At 34.6% G+C, this 14,945-nt stretch overlaps 1 protein-coding gene across 6 annotated transcripts in view; it reads left to right on the top strand.

Moving 5' to 3' along the window:
• The window catches only part of lim-9, a gene marked incomplete at both ends in the record, with an annotated part of 38,919 nt that overhangs the window by 19,547 nt on the left and 4,427 nt on the right, over nucleotides 1–14,945 (top strand). For 4 of the 6 annotated variants that reach the window (NM_001377616.3, NM_001377617.3, NM_001313465.3 and 1 more), the window contains 5 exons: nucleotides 6,058–6,155; nucleotides 6,675–6,769; nucleotides 8,578–8,814; nucleotides 9,028–9,144; nucleotides 9,527–9,625. In NM_001377616.3, the coding sequence (NP_001364651.1) occupies nucleotides 6,058–6,155; nucleotides 6,675–6,769; nucleotides 8,578–8,814; nucleotides 9,028–9,144; nucleotides 9,527–9,625 (646 nt within the window). Of the gene's footprint in view, nucleotides 1–1,870; nucleotides 2,374–6,057; nucleotides 6,156–6,674; nucleotides 6,770–8,296; nucleotides 8,460–8,577; nucleotides 8,815–9,027; nucleotides 9,145–9,526; nucleotides 9,626–14,945 lie in introns of those variants that run through there. The other 2 variants (NM_001030057.5, NM_001026238.6) reach the window with 2 other exon arrangements.

Genomic DNA, 14,945 nt, shown 5'->3' with positions numbered 1-14,945 from the left:
AACATTTGTTTCGCTTAATTTTGTGATTATTGAAATGTTGAGAAGATGCACTATATTGCTTCCAGCTTTGATCAGGATATTCCACCCCCAAATTCTAGTGTCTTTCTGGAAATTTGATCTTAAATTTTCAGATTTTTCCAACAAGAAATCAGCTGTTTTTTTTCCAATTGAACAAAATAAAATCTCGTATTACTTTGTTGATTGAGACCCCCTTCCCATCATCATCATCATCATCTTGCTCTCTATTTTTTTGCTGCCCGTTCCACCTCATTTCCTTGCTCTGATTTATTAGTTTTCCACCCTCATCTCCAATTTTTCTTGCTTGCTTGTTTTTTCTTTGGTTTTGGGGTCGTCGTCGAATCTCACTCTGTTCAATTCAAATTTGTTGTGAGGGAGTGGGACCCCAATGTCTCTAAATCTCTCTTGTGTTCCTTCTCAAGTGGACCACTTCTAGATATCCCGCCAGTCTAAACTATGCCCAAGGGGATTTTTAAGCGATTTGCACACATATACTCACACAAAAACCCGGGTTAGACATGGGATGATACTTTGAGGAGAAGGAGGAAAATGGAAGAATCAACTCTTTGTATCAAAATTTATGAGATTTTCATTGAGAAATGTTATTCAAAAAGTACAAGTGTCCCTACAGAATATGAAATTCTAACCATCGTTTCTTTCAAAAACTTCAGTTGTTTACATGAATTTGGTTGAAAATTCAAATTAGCTAACTAAAAAAACAGCGAAAAATTCCACAGAAACAAAAAATAAAATCTTTGTGGGAGTTTGAAAGCTCTCAATCATTTTCATTTGGAAAGATAAATGCATTTTTTCCCTTCAAAGAAAAACTAGAAATAGTAAAGAAGAGACAATCAAATATGAATGTTAGCCTTGGAATCCATTTTTCTTCTTTTTTCTTCCCTCCATCACGCAGTGGTGTTCATCATCTCTTCTCACCAACGTTGACAAATTGACGGATGTGCTGCTAGCTCTTTCGTGTGTTCTTCTTTCTCTTGAAAATCCACCACAGACATGACAAAAAAGACACATGTTTTATCAAATCTTGGGACAAGCCAATTAGCACACACGGAGAGAGGAGCCACAGCGATAACTTTCGATATTTTGGAAGAGATGGAAGGACATGAAAGTTGGTGGGAAAACGACGAGATGCTACGCTGTAAAAATCAAATCAACACAGCAGCACAACATCACGGAGCACGCAGACACACGGAGCACACACCGATCAGATGTTCGAGAGCAATTGACGGATGGGATACTGCGTGAAAATGCTCTTTTCCTTGAACTTTTGACAATGAATATGAGCTTTTCATGATATCAGAACTGATGGAAATAAACGATATCAGAGAATAAAATACGAGCCCTTTGCTTTGAAGGTTTTGAAAACAGTTTCAGACTTATTGTAATTTAAAGCAGGGCCACAAATAATTGTACCTAGACTTCGGCAAACATCATCGAAAAAGTGGCCAATACAATTTAACATCTGGAAAGCTGTCTTGACGTGTCAAAACCTAAAAAGGGTAAAAGGAAAAGCATATAAGAGCATCTCTGGAATAAATATAGGAGAGAAAAGGTGTGAAAACCAAAAGCAAAGCAGTGAAGCGGACACATCCGGCTAGTTGGCGGTAGCGGCGGAGGCTTCACTCACTTCCACCAACACCAACACCAACCATCTCATCCTCTCCGTGTCCCTTTTCCTTCTCTGCTCTTGCAGCTTCATCCTCTTCCTTCTCTTCTTCTATCTACTGCTTCACAAAAATAGGCCACGCCCACATTTTGCCGTTTCGTCTCTGCGTCTCAAAGGAGTCAGCTATACCTCTCGATGCCATCGTCGGCCAGGACACCAAACAGGCTTGAGAGAAGAAGAAGGGAGCCTCGCCCTCTAGTTTGTGCTCACTGAGTGAGTCTCTCTCTCTCTCATCCAGTGCTTCTGTGTCCCCCACCACCACCACCATCAGCCACCCCACTACTGTCACTTTCAGTCAACCATCATAATATTCCAATGTCACAAAGGTAACGTATATTCTGATCCTCCGATTCGTCAAGAATGCGTGCAATGGTGAGAGGAATGGTGGGGCGTGGTAAGAAGAAAGAGAAGAACGGTGGAGTACCACCATCAGTACCTTCATCTGCATCTCAACCACCACCGTCCACTACAAAACATGCAAAGATTCTTCCGAGTTTCTCATGTTCACCACCAATGGAGCGAAAGGATTCTCGACCCACGTTGATCACAGCCAACACAGCTGATCATTCGGTTGGAAGTCCACCGGCAAGACGACAACCACCGAAAAGAGTGGGAAGTGGTAAATCGGCTTCGAATGGGCCATCTGGAGTTGTTAGAACGGATTTGGCTGTGTAAGTTTTTTTTGAAAATTTGAAGTCCTTTGCAAGAATCTAGGTCATCATCTAATCTTGGTTTTTGCTTCTTTTTTTAGAATACTTTGATGATGTTTGATTATGAATACCCTTTTTATATTGAGTCGCAGACGCGAAGAAAGATCCCGATTTTTGGATTATAAAGCTTCAAGCTTTTTTTAAAATTGAAACTCTTCGGGAAATTAGTTTTAAAAATTCTGGTTAATTTTTCCAAAGTCCATGAAATCAAATTGTGGGAATAAAAATATTAATTTTTCAAATACGAAATGTATCAATCAATAAATGTGCCAAAGAACGATGATCCGTTGATGTTTGAATTCTCTCTCAATATTGAAAGAACCGTGGGACCCTCTAAATCCCAACAAGGCTTCAGTGGAGCTCCCACCTAATTTCCCAAATTTTCAACAAATCATGTTTGTTATTACTACTCTCTTCCCTCTCTGACTTCTTCTCATCTTTCCATTTTCAAACACTTTTGTCATTTTTCATTCATTTTCATATCTTGCTTCTTCTTTTTCTGCTACTGCTCTTCACAACAATGCCAAATGCAGAGCACTGGCACTGAATCGAAGAACCGCATATGAATATCGAGTTTCACGCGTTGTGGGGTGCACAAGGACACCAGCTTGTTGTCTCTTGCTCAATCTCTGCTCCTTCACTGCCTGCGTCTTATCATCTCTAGAAAAAGTTCCGAAAGGTAGAAAGAATGGTTTTTTTTCAATTATTTGACATTCAAGGGCTTTAAAATCTTACAGAGAGATAACTGTTTTGTAATGTTATTAACTCTAAGATTTTAAGGATTAACTTTAGAATTTAGAGTCACCAAATTAGGACCATATGAACCGTCACAGAGCTTGATCACGACTTCGTATTGAACAAAACCTGAATGTAACCAAGAAATCTTTTGTCACATCACATAAACTCTAGTGCATATAAAAAAATAATAGTACTTATACTCGGTAGTAAGAACCTTTTTTCTCGCTCTTTTCCAGGGGCTCCTGCTGTTGTCGGGAGGAAGAGCTATCCTCGGAGCCACTCTTGTGTGCTTGTTTTACGAATAATTGATAGTTTTGACAAACCGGAAAGGAAAACGAAAGGGGACCTTGAATGAAGTGGGAAGGAGGGATAGAAAAAGCATAGCTGGGCAAAAGTAATTTGATTCGAAGAGGGGGATGAGATGAAGAACAAAGAAAATGGACTTTTCTCTGTCTAGGAGATACTAAAAAAGAACACGACACTTTGACTTGATGGGCTGCTGAGATGAAAAGAGTAGCAAGAAATTCAATTTGTGACTTTAAATCTGTTGTGTGAAAGCATTTTTTGAGGTTTGTGTGCAACGGGATCCACAGAACTTTCATGAATCTACAGAGTTAAATGTTTTTGAAACATCCGTGAACTCTTCACATATGAAACTACCAATTACCACCACAAGACTCTTTCGTCATTGTCACTCAGTTTTCAACTTTCCATGTGTTCATTCTCCCAAGAGACAGTCGTCTGATGTCCCTAACAATCTCTCTCACTCTCTCCAATCTTATTATAGTGTGGTTATGCACTCATATGCTAGATCTGATTGAGATTTAGTTAGGATTCTTCTTTCAAAGTTTTTCGGGGATCCAAGAAATCCAAAATTCTAGACCTCTACGCTCGGTGCCAGGGACTGCTGCAGTCCTTTCCGGTACACACAATCAGAGGAAGTGTCTAACGAGTTCAGTTTGTGACACACAAATACACATACACAAAAAAACGGAACAAAATCCGGTCAAAGGGGAGAAAAATGAGAAAAAAGGGGAAAAGTTTTTGGTAAAGAAGACCGGCGGAGCCACAGATGCGCGCACAATAAAATTGCTCATCGGGGAGAGCACGGATTTAGGAGGGGGAGAGGAAGAAGCTTCGAAAAAAGTAGAATTCATGGTGGTTCTTGTTGGATGTGTCAAAACATTTTCCCTTCACTTTTCATGCCCAAATCTCTTTTTGTTCCAGTACAAGAATTTCCGAGAAGATCCTTCTATATGGTGACACAAATTGTTTTTTTCAATGGAGAGTTAAGAGTTGGGGGACTTTTTCTGAAAGCTTTCGAATTAGTACTTCAACGGCAAATGTTTTAGTAATTTTTAAAACTCTCTATTTTATTCTATTTGAAAATCCCTTCCTAGGAAAATAAATCTCTAGACAAGTGTTTTTTCAAGAACTTTTAGATAGTACGAATTTGCTGTAGTTCACATTTTCACTCTTAATTCAAACACCTCGCCTATGGGTTTTCACTGAACCCTTGTTCAGTATTCTGGAACTTTTACCTTTTCTAATTCTACCGTAATCCGCTTTTTCTCTTTCTGCATCACTCTTTTTTCATGTTCTCCAATTTCCATAATCTCCTCACATGGCTCTATGTTTCCAGCCTGAAAACGTACAAATTCCCCCCACCCGCGGAAATTTGAATGTGAAATTCAATCCCGACGGTCCTTGTTTTCAGAAAACGCATTCGGTTTCACTAAGTCTCTATGCAAACGTGCTCTAATGTAAAACTTTGAAATATGGTTCAAGGGTGAAGTAGATGATACAGATGAGTAGATACAGTAATATGTTCACTCAGAAAGAATGAGTATTATCACATCTCTATGATAAAGCTCCAGAGACTAATTTTGTTAAGTTTAGGTTTTAAATTATGTTTTCAAAATATCAAAAACCAAATATTCCAGGATTTTTGCACTAATTGGCAATAAAATAGCATACCAGTGAATATGCTGGTTTTTGGTTCTTCTCGGAAATGGGTCATTTCAAAATGCTCTGAAGCTGTGCTCAAATAGCAGAAGCATCATAATAATAGTCAAATTTATGGGGGGCTCATGAAAAAATGAACGACGCTACGAGCAAAATTGAGCTAAATCCGATTTGTCATGTTTGTATATAGTGTATAGTATATGTATTTATTTCCTCATAAGAATCGAGATTTATCTGTAAAATAAGATCGCCAGACTAGTAGATAATTGTTGTCCTCTAATATTCAGTTTTTCGGATTGCACAAAAATTTATAAAAATCAATTTTCGATGACTTCCAGCGATTTCTTTTGGAGACTAGTATGTTTCCAGAAAAAATGCTTTTTAGTTCACAAAAAAATCAGTTGCTCTTCTCTAAACCTATTTTAAAATTTAAAATTCAAATATTTAGTGGGTTATTTGTAGCAGTGCCTTCTCATTCTAGTCCTCTCATTTCGTCTTCCACTCAGTATGAAGGCCTCCCTTTGGAATTTTGGGTCCCGCGGGACATCTCTCCGCCCCATCTTATACATTTTGTCTGTTGCCATTTGGTATTTGAAAAAGGGATACATTCTTAGTCCTATGTATCTTGAGTTTTACTTCTTAGCTTTTTTCAAAATTTTTTCTTGTTTTTTTTAAGATGGGTTCTTATTTTTATGAGATGTCAATTTTTAACAAAAAGTAATATTTCTATTTTCCCTCCCGCCTCCAAAATTTGAAAATTCCGGCAAAAATCATTTGTTTACAAAGAGAATCTTTCAACAAGTGTCTGCTTCTTCTTCTTCTTTTTTGTCTTTTCCTCTTCAATCTCTCAAATTTTCCATTTTTAGTTTTCCCATCCTGAGACATGAGCCAAAAGTTTATAAATTGAAACAACTAATTCCTTTAATTTCTAATATTTTACAGAAAAGTCTGTGTGCACTGCAAAAGCGATCGATCAGATCACGAACTTCCACCCAATCAAGCACTCAACGTATACAATCGACTTGGAATTCAGCCACCAGGTTGGTCATTTGAAATTAAAAAAAAAAAAAATTAATTGTTTATATTTTAGTAATTTGTAGAGCTAATTTTCTGGAAAGTTTATATATTGTTTGCTATTTTAAAACAAGAAACAGTTTCTTAAATGAACAACTCAAACTTTTCCAGGCGACAGGCAATACACTTTGAACAATCAAAAATTATTTTAAAAAAAAACATTTTTAAATTTTCAGATTATCTGAAATGTTCAATAAAAGTTTTGGTAAGATGTCAAATTTTAGAAGAGATTTTAGACCAATTTTGCCTCTACATTAATGTTCAATTACAAATATTTGGAACACAATTGGACTGTAAAAATCATAGAAAAACATTTTGGCCAATTTTCAAAAAGGGACTTTTTGATTGAAATGAATCCCCTTATTTAGTTCAGTTTGATCTTTATTAGTTTTGTAATTACGCTAAATCTTTTTTGTGAAATATTTTTCAGAATATCTTCTCAGATACAAACGTAATATATTATTATTATATTATAAACATTTCAGCCGGAATGCCCCAATCCGGAGTTGCGGAGCCAGAAGTTCCTGGCTCGGTTGGACACGGGTACGCATGGGTTCCACCAGGTCTCTCACGAAAGAAGGTATGTATATATGTATATTGGCTCTTTCACATAGAAATTTCCTCATTCAAATTTCATTAAGAAATAAGATATAAATCATTGAACACCTGTAACTGTCTACTTTGAATCAAGAAATGCCGCCGTTGAGTAAATGACCTTGTACCCTTTTAATTCTTGAATGTGTCTCTCAAATCATAAAATACATAAATGTGTTTCCCGTTGGAAATGGTTAAGCACAGCCTGACAACACCTGTTTGCACACACCCGCCTCTTGTCGGGAAAGGGATTTCGATATCTTCTGTCCGAACAGTTTTTCGAATTTTTTGATGGAAAAATATCATTTCTTGTTTATTTACGCTTTGTGAGATTAGAGATGAAGCACTCCTAAATTCTTGATATTTATGAACTTTTTACGTCACGAAATTCTCTTGATTTTTTTTTTGAAAATTTTGAAGCTCTCTAGTTTTGTTCGGAGCAATATATAACCAGTGAAAATTTAAAAAAGTTGTTAGTTTTCTTCTCCCAACCTAGTTTTAATCTTGTGAAAATTTGAGCTTTCGAACACCACGTACACCTTTTTTTTAATTGTTGAATTTGCAACAAAAAAACCAGAAATTTTTGCAAGTTCAACAGATATATAATATCAGTTGATAATAGATTTAGGTTATCACTTACCTTTTTTAAATTTCCTTATCCAATTTTGATTTTTACTGTGAACAATGATGTGGTTAGTCTTTGATTGCAAAAAACAACAAAAACTTTTTATAAACTTTCGGAAGTTATAATCCTATTATTGGCTAGTCATTGATGGGCTCTTTTTACAATATTGACCAATTATTCTTTGATCTTTATTAATTCTTTATGATCTTCACACTTTTGCACGTTTTATTTGATTTATGAAATTACGTTGAGCCGGCAAGGTTGCACAATTATTTAGTAGTTTTTTAAAATTAATTTTAAAAAATATTTAAATTATGCAATAAGTGTTTTGACTTCTTACTTGAATTTGCGCAAATGAAATTCAAAAATTCAAGCAAAAATTGCTTTTAATTGGAAACTTTTTCTAGATTTCCGTATTCAGGAAAAAATTAGGATCCACTTGAAGTTTTAAGCAATAATGTTTCTTTACTTATTTCCGCATGCCATATCTTGCTGTAAAAATGTCCTGATAGGAAAAACATTTAAAAAATTGACTTAAATTTGATTTTCATGAAAACGTTTTCCAATAAAAACTTTTTGTTTTTCTAGATACCAAATTTTGTAAATTTTCACAAAAATGTTCCAATTCTCTCCCTGACCATCAAAATTTTACAGAATTTGCAAACGTTCTAGTTCTATTTTCAGTGTCTCTTCTTCTCGTTCTGATCTCTTTTTTCTGATTCCAACAGTTCTACAAAGTTAATCTATCATACAAACTTTGTGCCCCCCTTCGTCTCTTCCACTAGTTTTCTCTAACACCTCTTAGTCTTAAATACTATTTCTTATTCGTCCATTACTACTGTTTTTTGCTCTATTTGCTCCATTCCTTCATCTTCTTCTTCTACATTCACTTCGTCTTTTTCCACGTATCTTATCATTTTCCTCTCTATTAGAAGTGCACCTAACAATGGGTCTCCTCACCGAAAATATGCGCGGCGACCCGCTTATGATTCGATTTATGCACAAGGCGGGAGAGTTTTTTCGAAAAACGAAAAATAATTGGTTGATCGATGTAAGTGACAGTTACAGGTGTCTAGAGAATTTTCTTGAAAAAAAGTTCTTAGTATCATTTCGATTAAAATTATATTTTCAGTTTATACACACAAAATTCAATCCTATAATTTTTGTAGGTAGAAGAGTACATGTCACAGTTGCCGAACAACGTGGTGCCACGTACAAATTCAAATGGAGAGAAACTTCGCGAAAAGCAGCTACTGCTTCAATTGCCACGTCAAGATCTTTCAGTGGCTTACTGTAGACATCTGACGTCACAAACCGAACGGAAAGTCTATGAAGAATTTGTGAATGCAAGAAATGAAATTGCATTAGATATTGGTTATGTCTCTTCAAATATTAATAAAGCTATGGTAAGATTATTCTTGAAATTGGGAACTGAATACATTTTTGTAATAGCTCATAAATTTTCAACTAATTCCGGTTTTGAAACTTTTAGGATTATTTTTGTTTCAATATTGACTTCAGTAAATTTTGGGATCTTACTTTAAGGTTTAATTTTTTTAATTTTCAGTTTTTCTCAATTGTTTTTAATTAAAAAAAAACAACATAATTATTATTTTCAGGAATGTCATAAATGCTCGGGTATACTTGAAACAAACGAAATGGCAGTTATTGCACCAAAACTTGGAGATTCAACTGGATGGCATCCGGCTTGTTTTACATGTCAAGCTTGTGAACAGGTAATAATTCTACTAGTTTATAAAACCTATAATCAGAAAATATACAGTCAATATTAAAATGTTCATGAATATTCAAAAACTCATCTAGCAGTTTTATGCGCCATCAAAATTGCTGGAACAGTTTATTTACCTTTTATATACAAAAATTCTGAAAAAAATTTATTGAATAGCGTTGGAAATTTCAAACACATAAACATGATAATCAACTAATTTGAAAAAAAATATCTCTTCATTTTTTTCTGGGAAACTGTCTTGTTTCCAGCAGTGTTTGTTTCGAAGAAAAAACTATAGGTGCCATAAAATTTGAGAATAAATCAATCTTTCTCAAAAAAAAAAGAGCTTTAATAATAAATTCTAATATTCCTTAATTCTCAATTTTCAGTTACTTGTCGATCTGACATATTGTGTCAAAGACAATCAAATCTACTGTGAGCGACACTACGCGGAGCTCCATAAGCCACGATGTTCGGCCTGTGATGAGGTATTTGTTCATCTTTTTGCACTTTTTCTGTTTTCTTTTTCAACTTGACATTCTATGGGACGAACGGGCGGTCCCAATTGCACTTCTTACGTGTTTTGTCAACTACTTCTTAGAAAATAACCATCAAAGTTAAAATTCCGTATTTCTTCTATTAGTATTGCACCCAACTGTTTACTTTAAAATATTATTTTGCATCCAATTTAAAACATAGCAATAAATAATAAACTATAGAAATAGAACTAACAAATATTTTGTTAATTGACCCGTTCCGACCCATTGCCACTCCTAGATATAAGCTGTCAAAGTTGAACAATGAGGTGCAACACTAAAAGAAGAAATACGGTATGCTTGAAAAATGTTTATTTAAAAATTTTAAAAATAAAAAAAATTGTCATTTATACTCTCCAAAAGACCTCATTTAGTTACGATCCCACCAACAAAACATTTCATTCTTTAACGACGTTTTCTCGTGTACTTAACGGATTTTCCCTTCTCATCCTCTTCGCTCTTTTTCGAACGGAAGTTCGTCTCATCTTTGACCAGTTAACCTCAATGAAATTGCTTTCAAATTGTTCACAATAGTTTTTTTTTCCGAATCTTAAAAAAAAAACATGTTTAAGACTTTGCAGCTTTCCAAGTTAATTTTTTTTCAAATGCATATTCGTTTAATTATTCAATTAGTCAAAAAACTGTGCATCTCTATAAAAAATTATGTTTTTTCAAATGTTTCAGTAAAAGCAAATCGCCAAATATTTGAAAAATGCAATAATTTTTTTGATTTGGACAGAACATTTTTGAAAAGTTGTCTAAACGTCTTAATTTTTGGCACTATATAAAATTATAAAGCATTGTTTTACTGGACCTACTCAGTTTTCTGAGAAGCCAGAAAAATGGTATTGTATATGTATTAAAATGACATTTTTAGGGTAATCGCTTCTAAGTTTAGTTGTTCAGTATATATTTAAAACTTGTCAATTAGCAATATACTATATTTCAAAATTATTTATTCGGTTTTTAATGAGGCTTAATGAAATTCTAACAAAGTTCAGGCAAAAATCAATTTATTATCAACTTCGTAAAAGTCGAACTCATAGTTTTAGCTTTTCTAAAACTATGATCAACTTAATCACTTGAATAATTTATTAATCTTCCCTTTAAAACTGACATCATTTATTCCGGTCTCTTCGTCGCCGTTCGATTTTCCATCTCATTTTTTCCAGCAATGATTTTTGTCAACAATCTTCTTTTCTTCCCCAAAAATTCCCCGTTCGGAGGGGGTGAAAAATAAACAAAAAAGTGTATACTGGCGAGTCGTTAGAATTGAACAAGAAAGAATTCAAACAAGTTAATACTGTCACAATCATCATCAAAGCAGTTAGCAAAAAAAAAGAAGAAACATGGGAAACGCAAATATTATTTTTTAAAGAAAAAATCCCATGATGACTTTATTTGATTTTTGTGTTTTTTTTTTCGATAAGCTTCTGTTGATAAGAACCATGTTTCATGGTTTCTGAAAAGTATCATAGTTGGTCCAATGCTTAAATTTTCTGAATTTAGAAATATACTGTCAGTCAGCAAGGCTTTAATATTTCCTGTAACAGTCTAACTAGATTTTAATCTGATTTTTTGTTCTTACACACAGTTTACTTGCGACATGTCTATCAGGAACCACGCAGCATTAGCATTTTGAAGACACGACTTGATCGTGATGGGTCCATTCTGTTCTCTGAAACATTATGAGCATATCGCGAATTATCTGTGTTTGTGAGAAGATCCTTCATTGCTGGTCTGATTTTTGTAAAAGCCAACAAAAAAACGAGAATTTCGTCATAGAGTCGTGCTCCAGGAAAGATGGTTTACCGAAGGGCTGTTTGGAAATCGGCGATTTTTATCGGTTGCCAAAAAAGTATATTGCCGTACAGCCCTGATTGTAAAAATTTAGACAATCACTTAGTTTTCCAAATAAGCTTCTGTACTAGAACATCTATGATAACCAGGCTTCTAGGAAATTCTAACAAAAAACCTAGGCTACGCCAGACCGCCCATGTAGACAAAAAGAGGATTTATTGAAGTTTCTCTTGTCTATGTGACAAAATTGAATTCAATTGACGTTGTTTTCCGATTCAGAAGTTTCTCGTCATTTTTTTCTTCTTATTCGTCATTCGGCGCACAAGATGCCAGTCATTTTTCCACGTTTAGAAGGGAAACTATAAAATTGTTCAAAGTTGACTTTCTTGGTAAAAAAGATTTTTGCCCCGGATCGCGTGACTATTTGGCATTTTCTGGAAGTTTCCGCATTTTTTGGAACAAATTTCCAAGTTTCTTGTTTTTGTTTGAAAATGCTGGGCAGCTTTTTAAGCTAACTCTTGTAAATGTTCTGAAACAATATAAACAAATGTTTGGAACAATTTGGGCGTTTGGTAATGAGTCAAATAAATGAGTTATCATAGATTATTTCAAAGTTTCTTCTTATCAATTTCTGGTCATAAACCAACTAAAATGCCATGCAATGGAAATGCAATGGTAATTTCGGTCAGTGCTCGAACATTTTTTTTCTTTTTTGTTGGATTTTTTTCGAATCTGTCTCAAGAATTGTTTCAACAGTTTTTTTTTTCATAAATGAATTGATCACGATAATAAGTTTAAAGCCTTCCATTGGCGGTGAGCAAAACGGACTCATCACGGAAACGATCGTTCGCGACGTGTGCCTAATTTCGGTGGTGTTGTGCAGGTATCAAATAGAGAATGAGCTTTCTAAATATCTATAAACCCGTAATCTACGGAATACTTGTCTTTTTGGAACAATTTTTTAAAAAAGGTATAAATGATCAGTGAACAGTTCACCAATTCCTACCAGAATCCACCACTTTTCCTATAATTTCGTTCTCTCTTTTTTTATATAAATAAATTTCCGTTACATTCGTCCATTTCTATTTCTCTTTTGTTTCGGTCCGTTTCACATGGTTTTTTTGTCAATCTGCTTTTTCTGTTTTCGTGTGTTGTTTTCCCCGTGTTATTATTAGTTTTTTGTCTCTCTGTGACACCAAATTTCATGTTTCGGGAGACAGAGACAAATGAGAAACAAATGCAACATTTGACGACACCAAATTGAATCGAATTATTCATTAGCACGCGCTTTCTCTCCACAAAGTATTGGGATTTTCCTCGATATTTCTAGTATCAGAATCTCATAGTTTGGTTGGAAATTTGTATAGGTTTAGAGGAAAATTGTTATTTTTTCAAACCAAGTTTAAAAATACTTGGGTACAAATTGTACAATAATCCTTGTCACCCTAAAATCCCACACATGTTTTTGGTGGTCCATGAAATCCGAAGCGCGTTTTTTCCGTCATGTTTTATGTGTTTGTATGTGTATATGTGTGAGAGAGTGAGCTCTTGTCTCTTCTCCAGTTTTTTCGGTTAATCATTTAGTGTATTGGAAGGGAAGTTGAGAGAGAGAGAAGAAACAGAAAGGGTCCCCCTAATATTACACCATGATCCACTCCCGTCCCACGCTCTCGACTCTCTCATATTCTCACTTTCCATTAACACTTTTTCTCATTTTAAAATCGAAATTTCATCATCAATATCCCAACATCAAATATCTCAGCTGTTCTAGACGTGACTATTTTGACCATTACTTGGTCCACCTACGATTTTCAATACGAGTTTTTAGAGATTCCAGATTTAACTATCTGATTTTTTAGAAAATACAGCTTGAAATAAATATTTTAGAACCATTTACGGCTTTTCTTCGCGAACCAAATGTCCGACTCACAGTTTCAGACAGCACAAAATCTGGATTCCAGTTTCAAAAGTTCTGAAAAAGGATTAATTTTTGAACCTTTGACCCTTTCTGTTCCATTTTTCTCCTTCAATCAGCCAATTGTTCGGAAAGTTCCATATCTCTTCCTGTCCCCCCATCACCAGCATTCACTTTTCTCACTTTATCAATTCGAATGCTCAAGCTCGAGTTGCTCCGGCTCTCGCCTTTTTGCAATTTTTTTTTGGAAAAGTTCTAGAACATTTTTAAAATTTCAACAGTTCAACAGGAACCTAACTATTTTGAGATGTGGCCGATATTAGGCAGCAGATCGATATTTGCCAGTTATCAAAAATTCAACTTAAATTTTTTTCTGTTTTATGATCAGAGTGTTATTGAATATGTTAAATTGACATCTATTACTATTGATAGAATATTTTACGTTTGCTCTGAAATTTGTTAGCTGATTAATGTTGAGTCGAAGGGCCTTTGTAAGCTACTTTTTCAAGAAGAACCTCTAACATTTTTGAATTTGCTTCAAATAGTTGACAAACAGGAATATTCTAGAAAATACGGTGAGCACCCAAAATCAGATAGTCCAGCCAGAGCGTGCTAACATAAATAAAAACTGAAACTCTTTAACTCCCTTTAGACTTGTTTATATTTCTATCGGTTGTGTCGTAGAAAAAGAGAATGCACAAGCAGTGCAGAAATAAGAGAAGCACAACAAGTCAGTGGTATATATATATGTATATAGAGAGAGAGAGAGACCCCTCCCTATCTTTCTGGTATTTCTGGAAAAATGCGAAACGACTATGGGTGCCTACCACATTTTGTCTCCTTTTTCTTTTCTTTCCGTCCTTCCCGCCGCCCGTCTCTCTTTCCTTCTCAGGATCCTCCGGGGACTCTCTCAGATTCTTCGGGACCCTTATTCGGAGGAGATGCTTACTGCCATACGCACATATACTTGGTATTGTCGTCGTCGTTTCTCGTCTTTCAAAGTAGATTTTGATTTGAGGTGACACGTGGCATTATAAGTTTTCTCAAAAATTTCGAAACTTTTTAAAAAGAAAAATCGGTATAATTGCTCCCCCCGCAATATTTCCAGTTTTTTTTCAAAACCTGAAAAGTATGCGACAAAATTTAAATGAAAACTATTTTTCATAAAGTTTTAAAACTATAGATTCAAATTTCAAAAAAAAAACCATAAATTTTTATATTTTTCGGTACTATAATATGTTTTTAACTTTTTACCAACAAATCAACCCTAGAATAATTTTTTTGGTGAATTTTGAATTTAGTTATTTTTGAAGTATTCAGACTGTCGGAATTAATATCACTAGATTTTAACAGGCCGCGCTATTTTATTTTCAGAAAATAACAAAAGAAAACTATTTTGGCAAATTTCGAAATTATAGTCAATGTCAATTTTTAACCAATGTTTCAGTTTGTTCCAGTTTTTTCTTATAGTTAGTTTATTTTTGAATCAAATCTGATATTCTTTATATTTTTCTATTCTTAAATTTAGTGATTAATTGAACAATTCTAAGTTAAAAA

The sequence above is a fragment of the Caenorhabditis elegans genome, chromosome I (assembly GCF_000002985.6).
Source record: "Caenorhabditis elegans chromosome I".
Classification (NCBI taxonomy): Eukaryota; Metazoa; Nematoda; class Chromadorea; order Rhabditida; family Rhabditidae; genus Caenorhabditis; species Caenorhabditis elegans.
The sequence above is the reverse complement of the archived record's forward strand: the minus strand, read 5'-3'. Positions and strand labels throughout refer to the sequence as shown.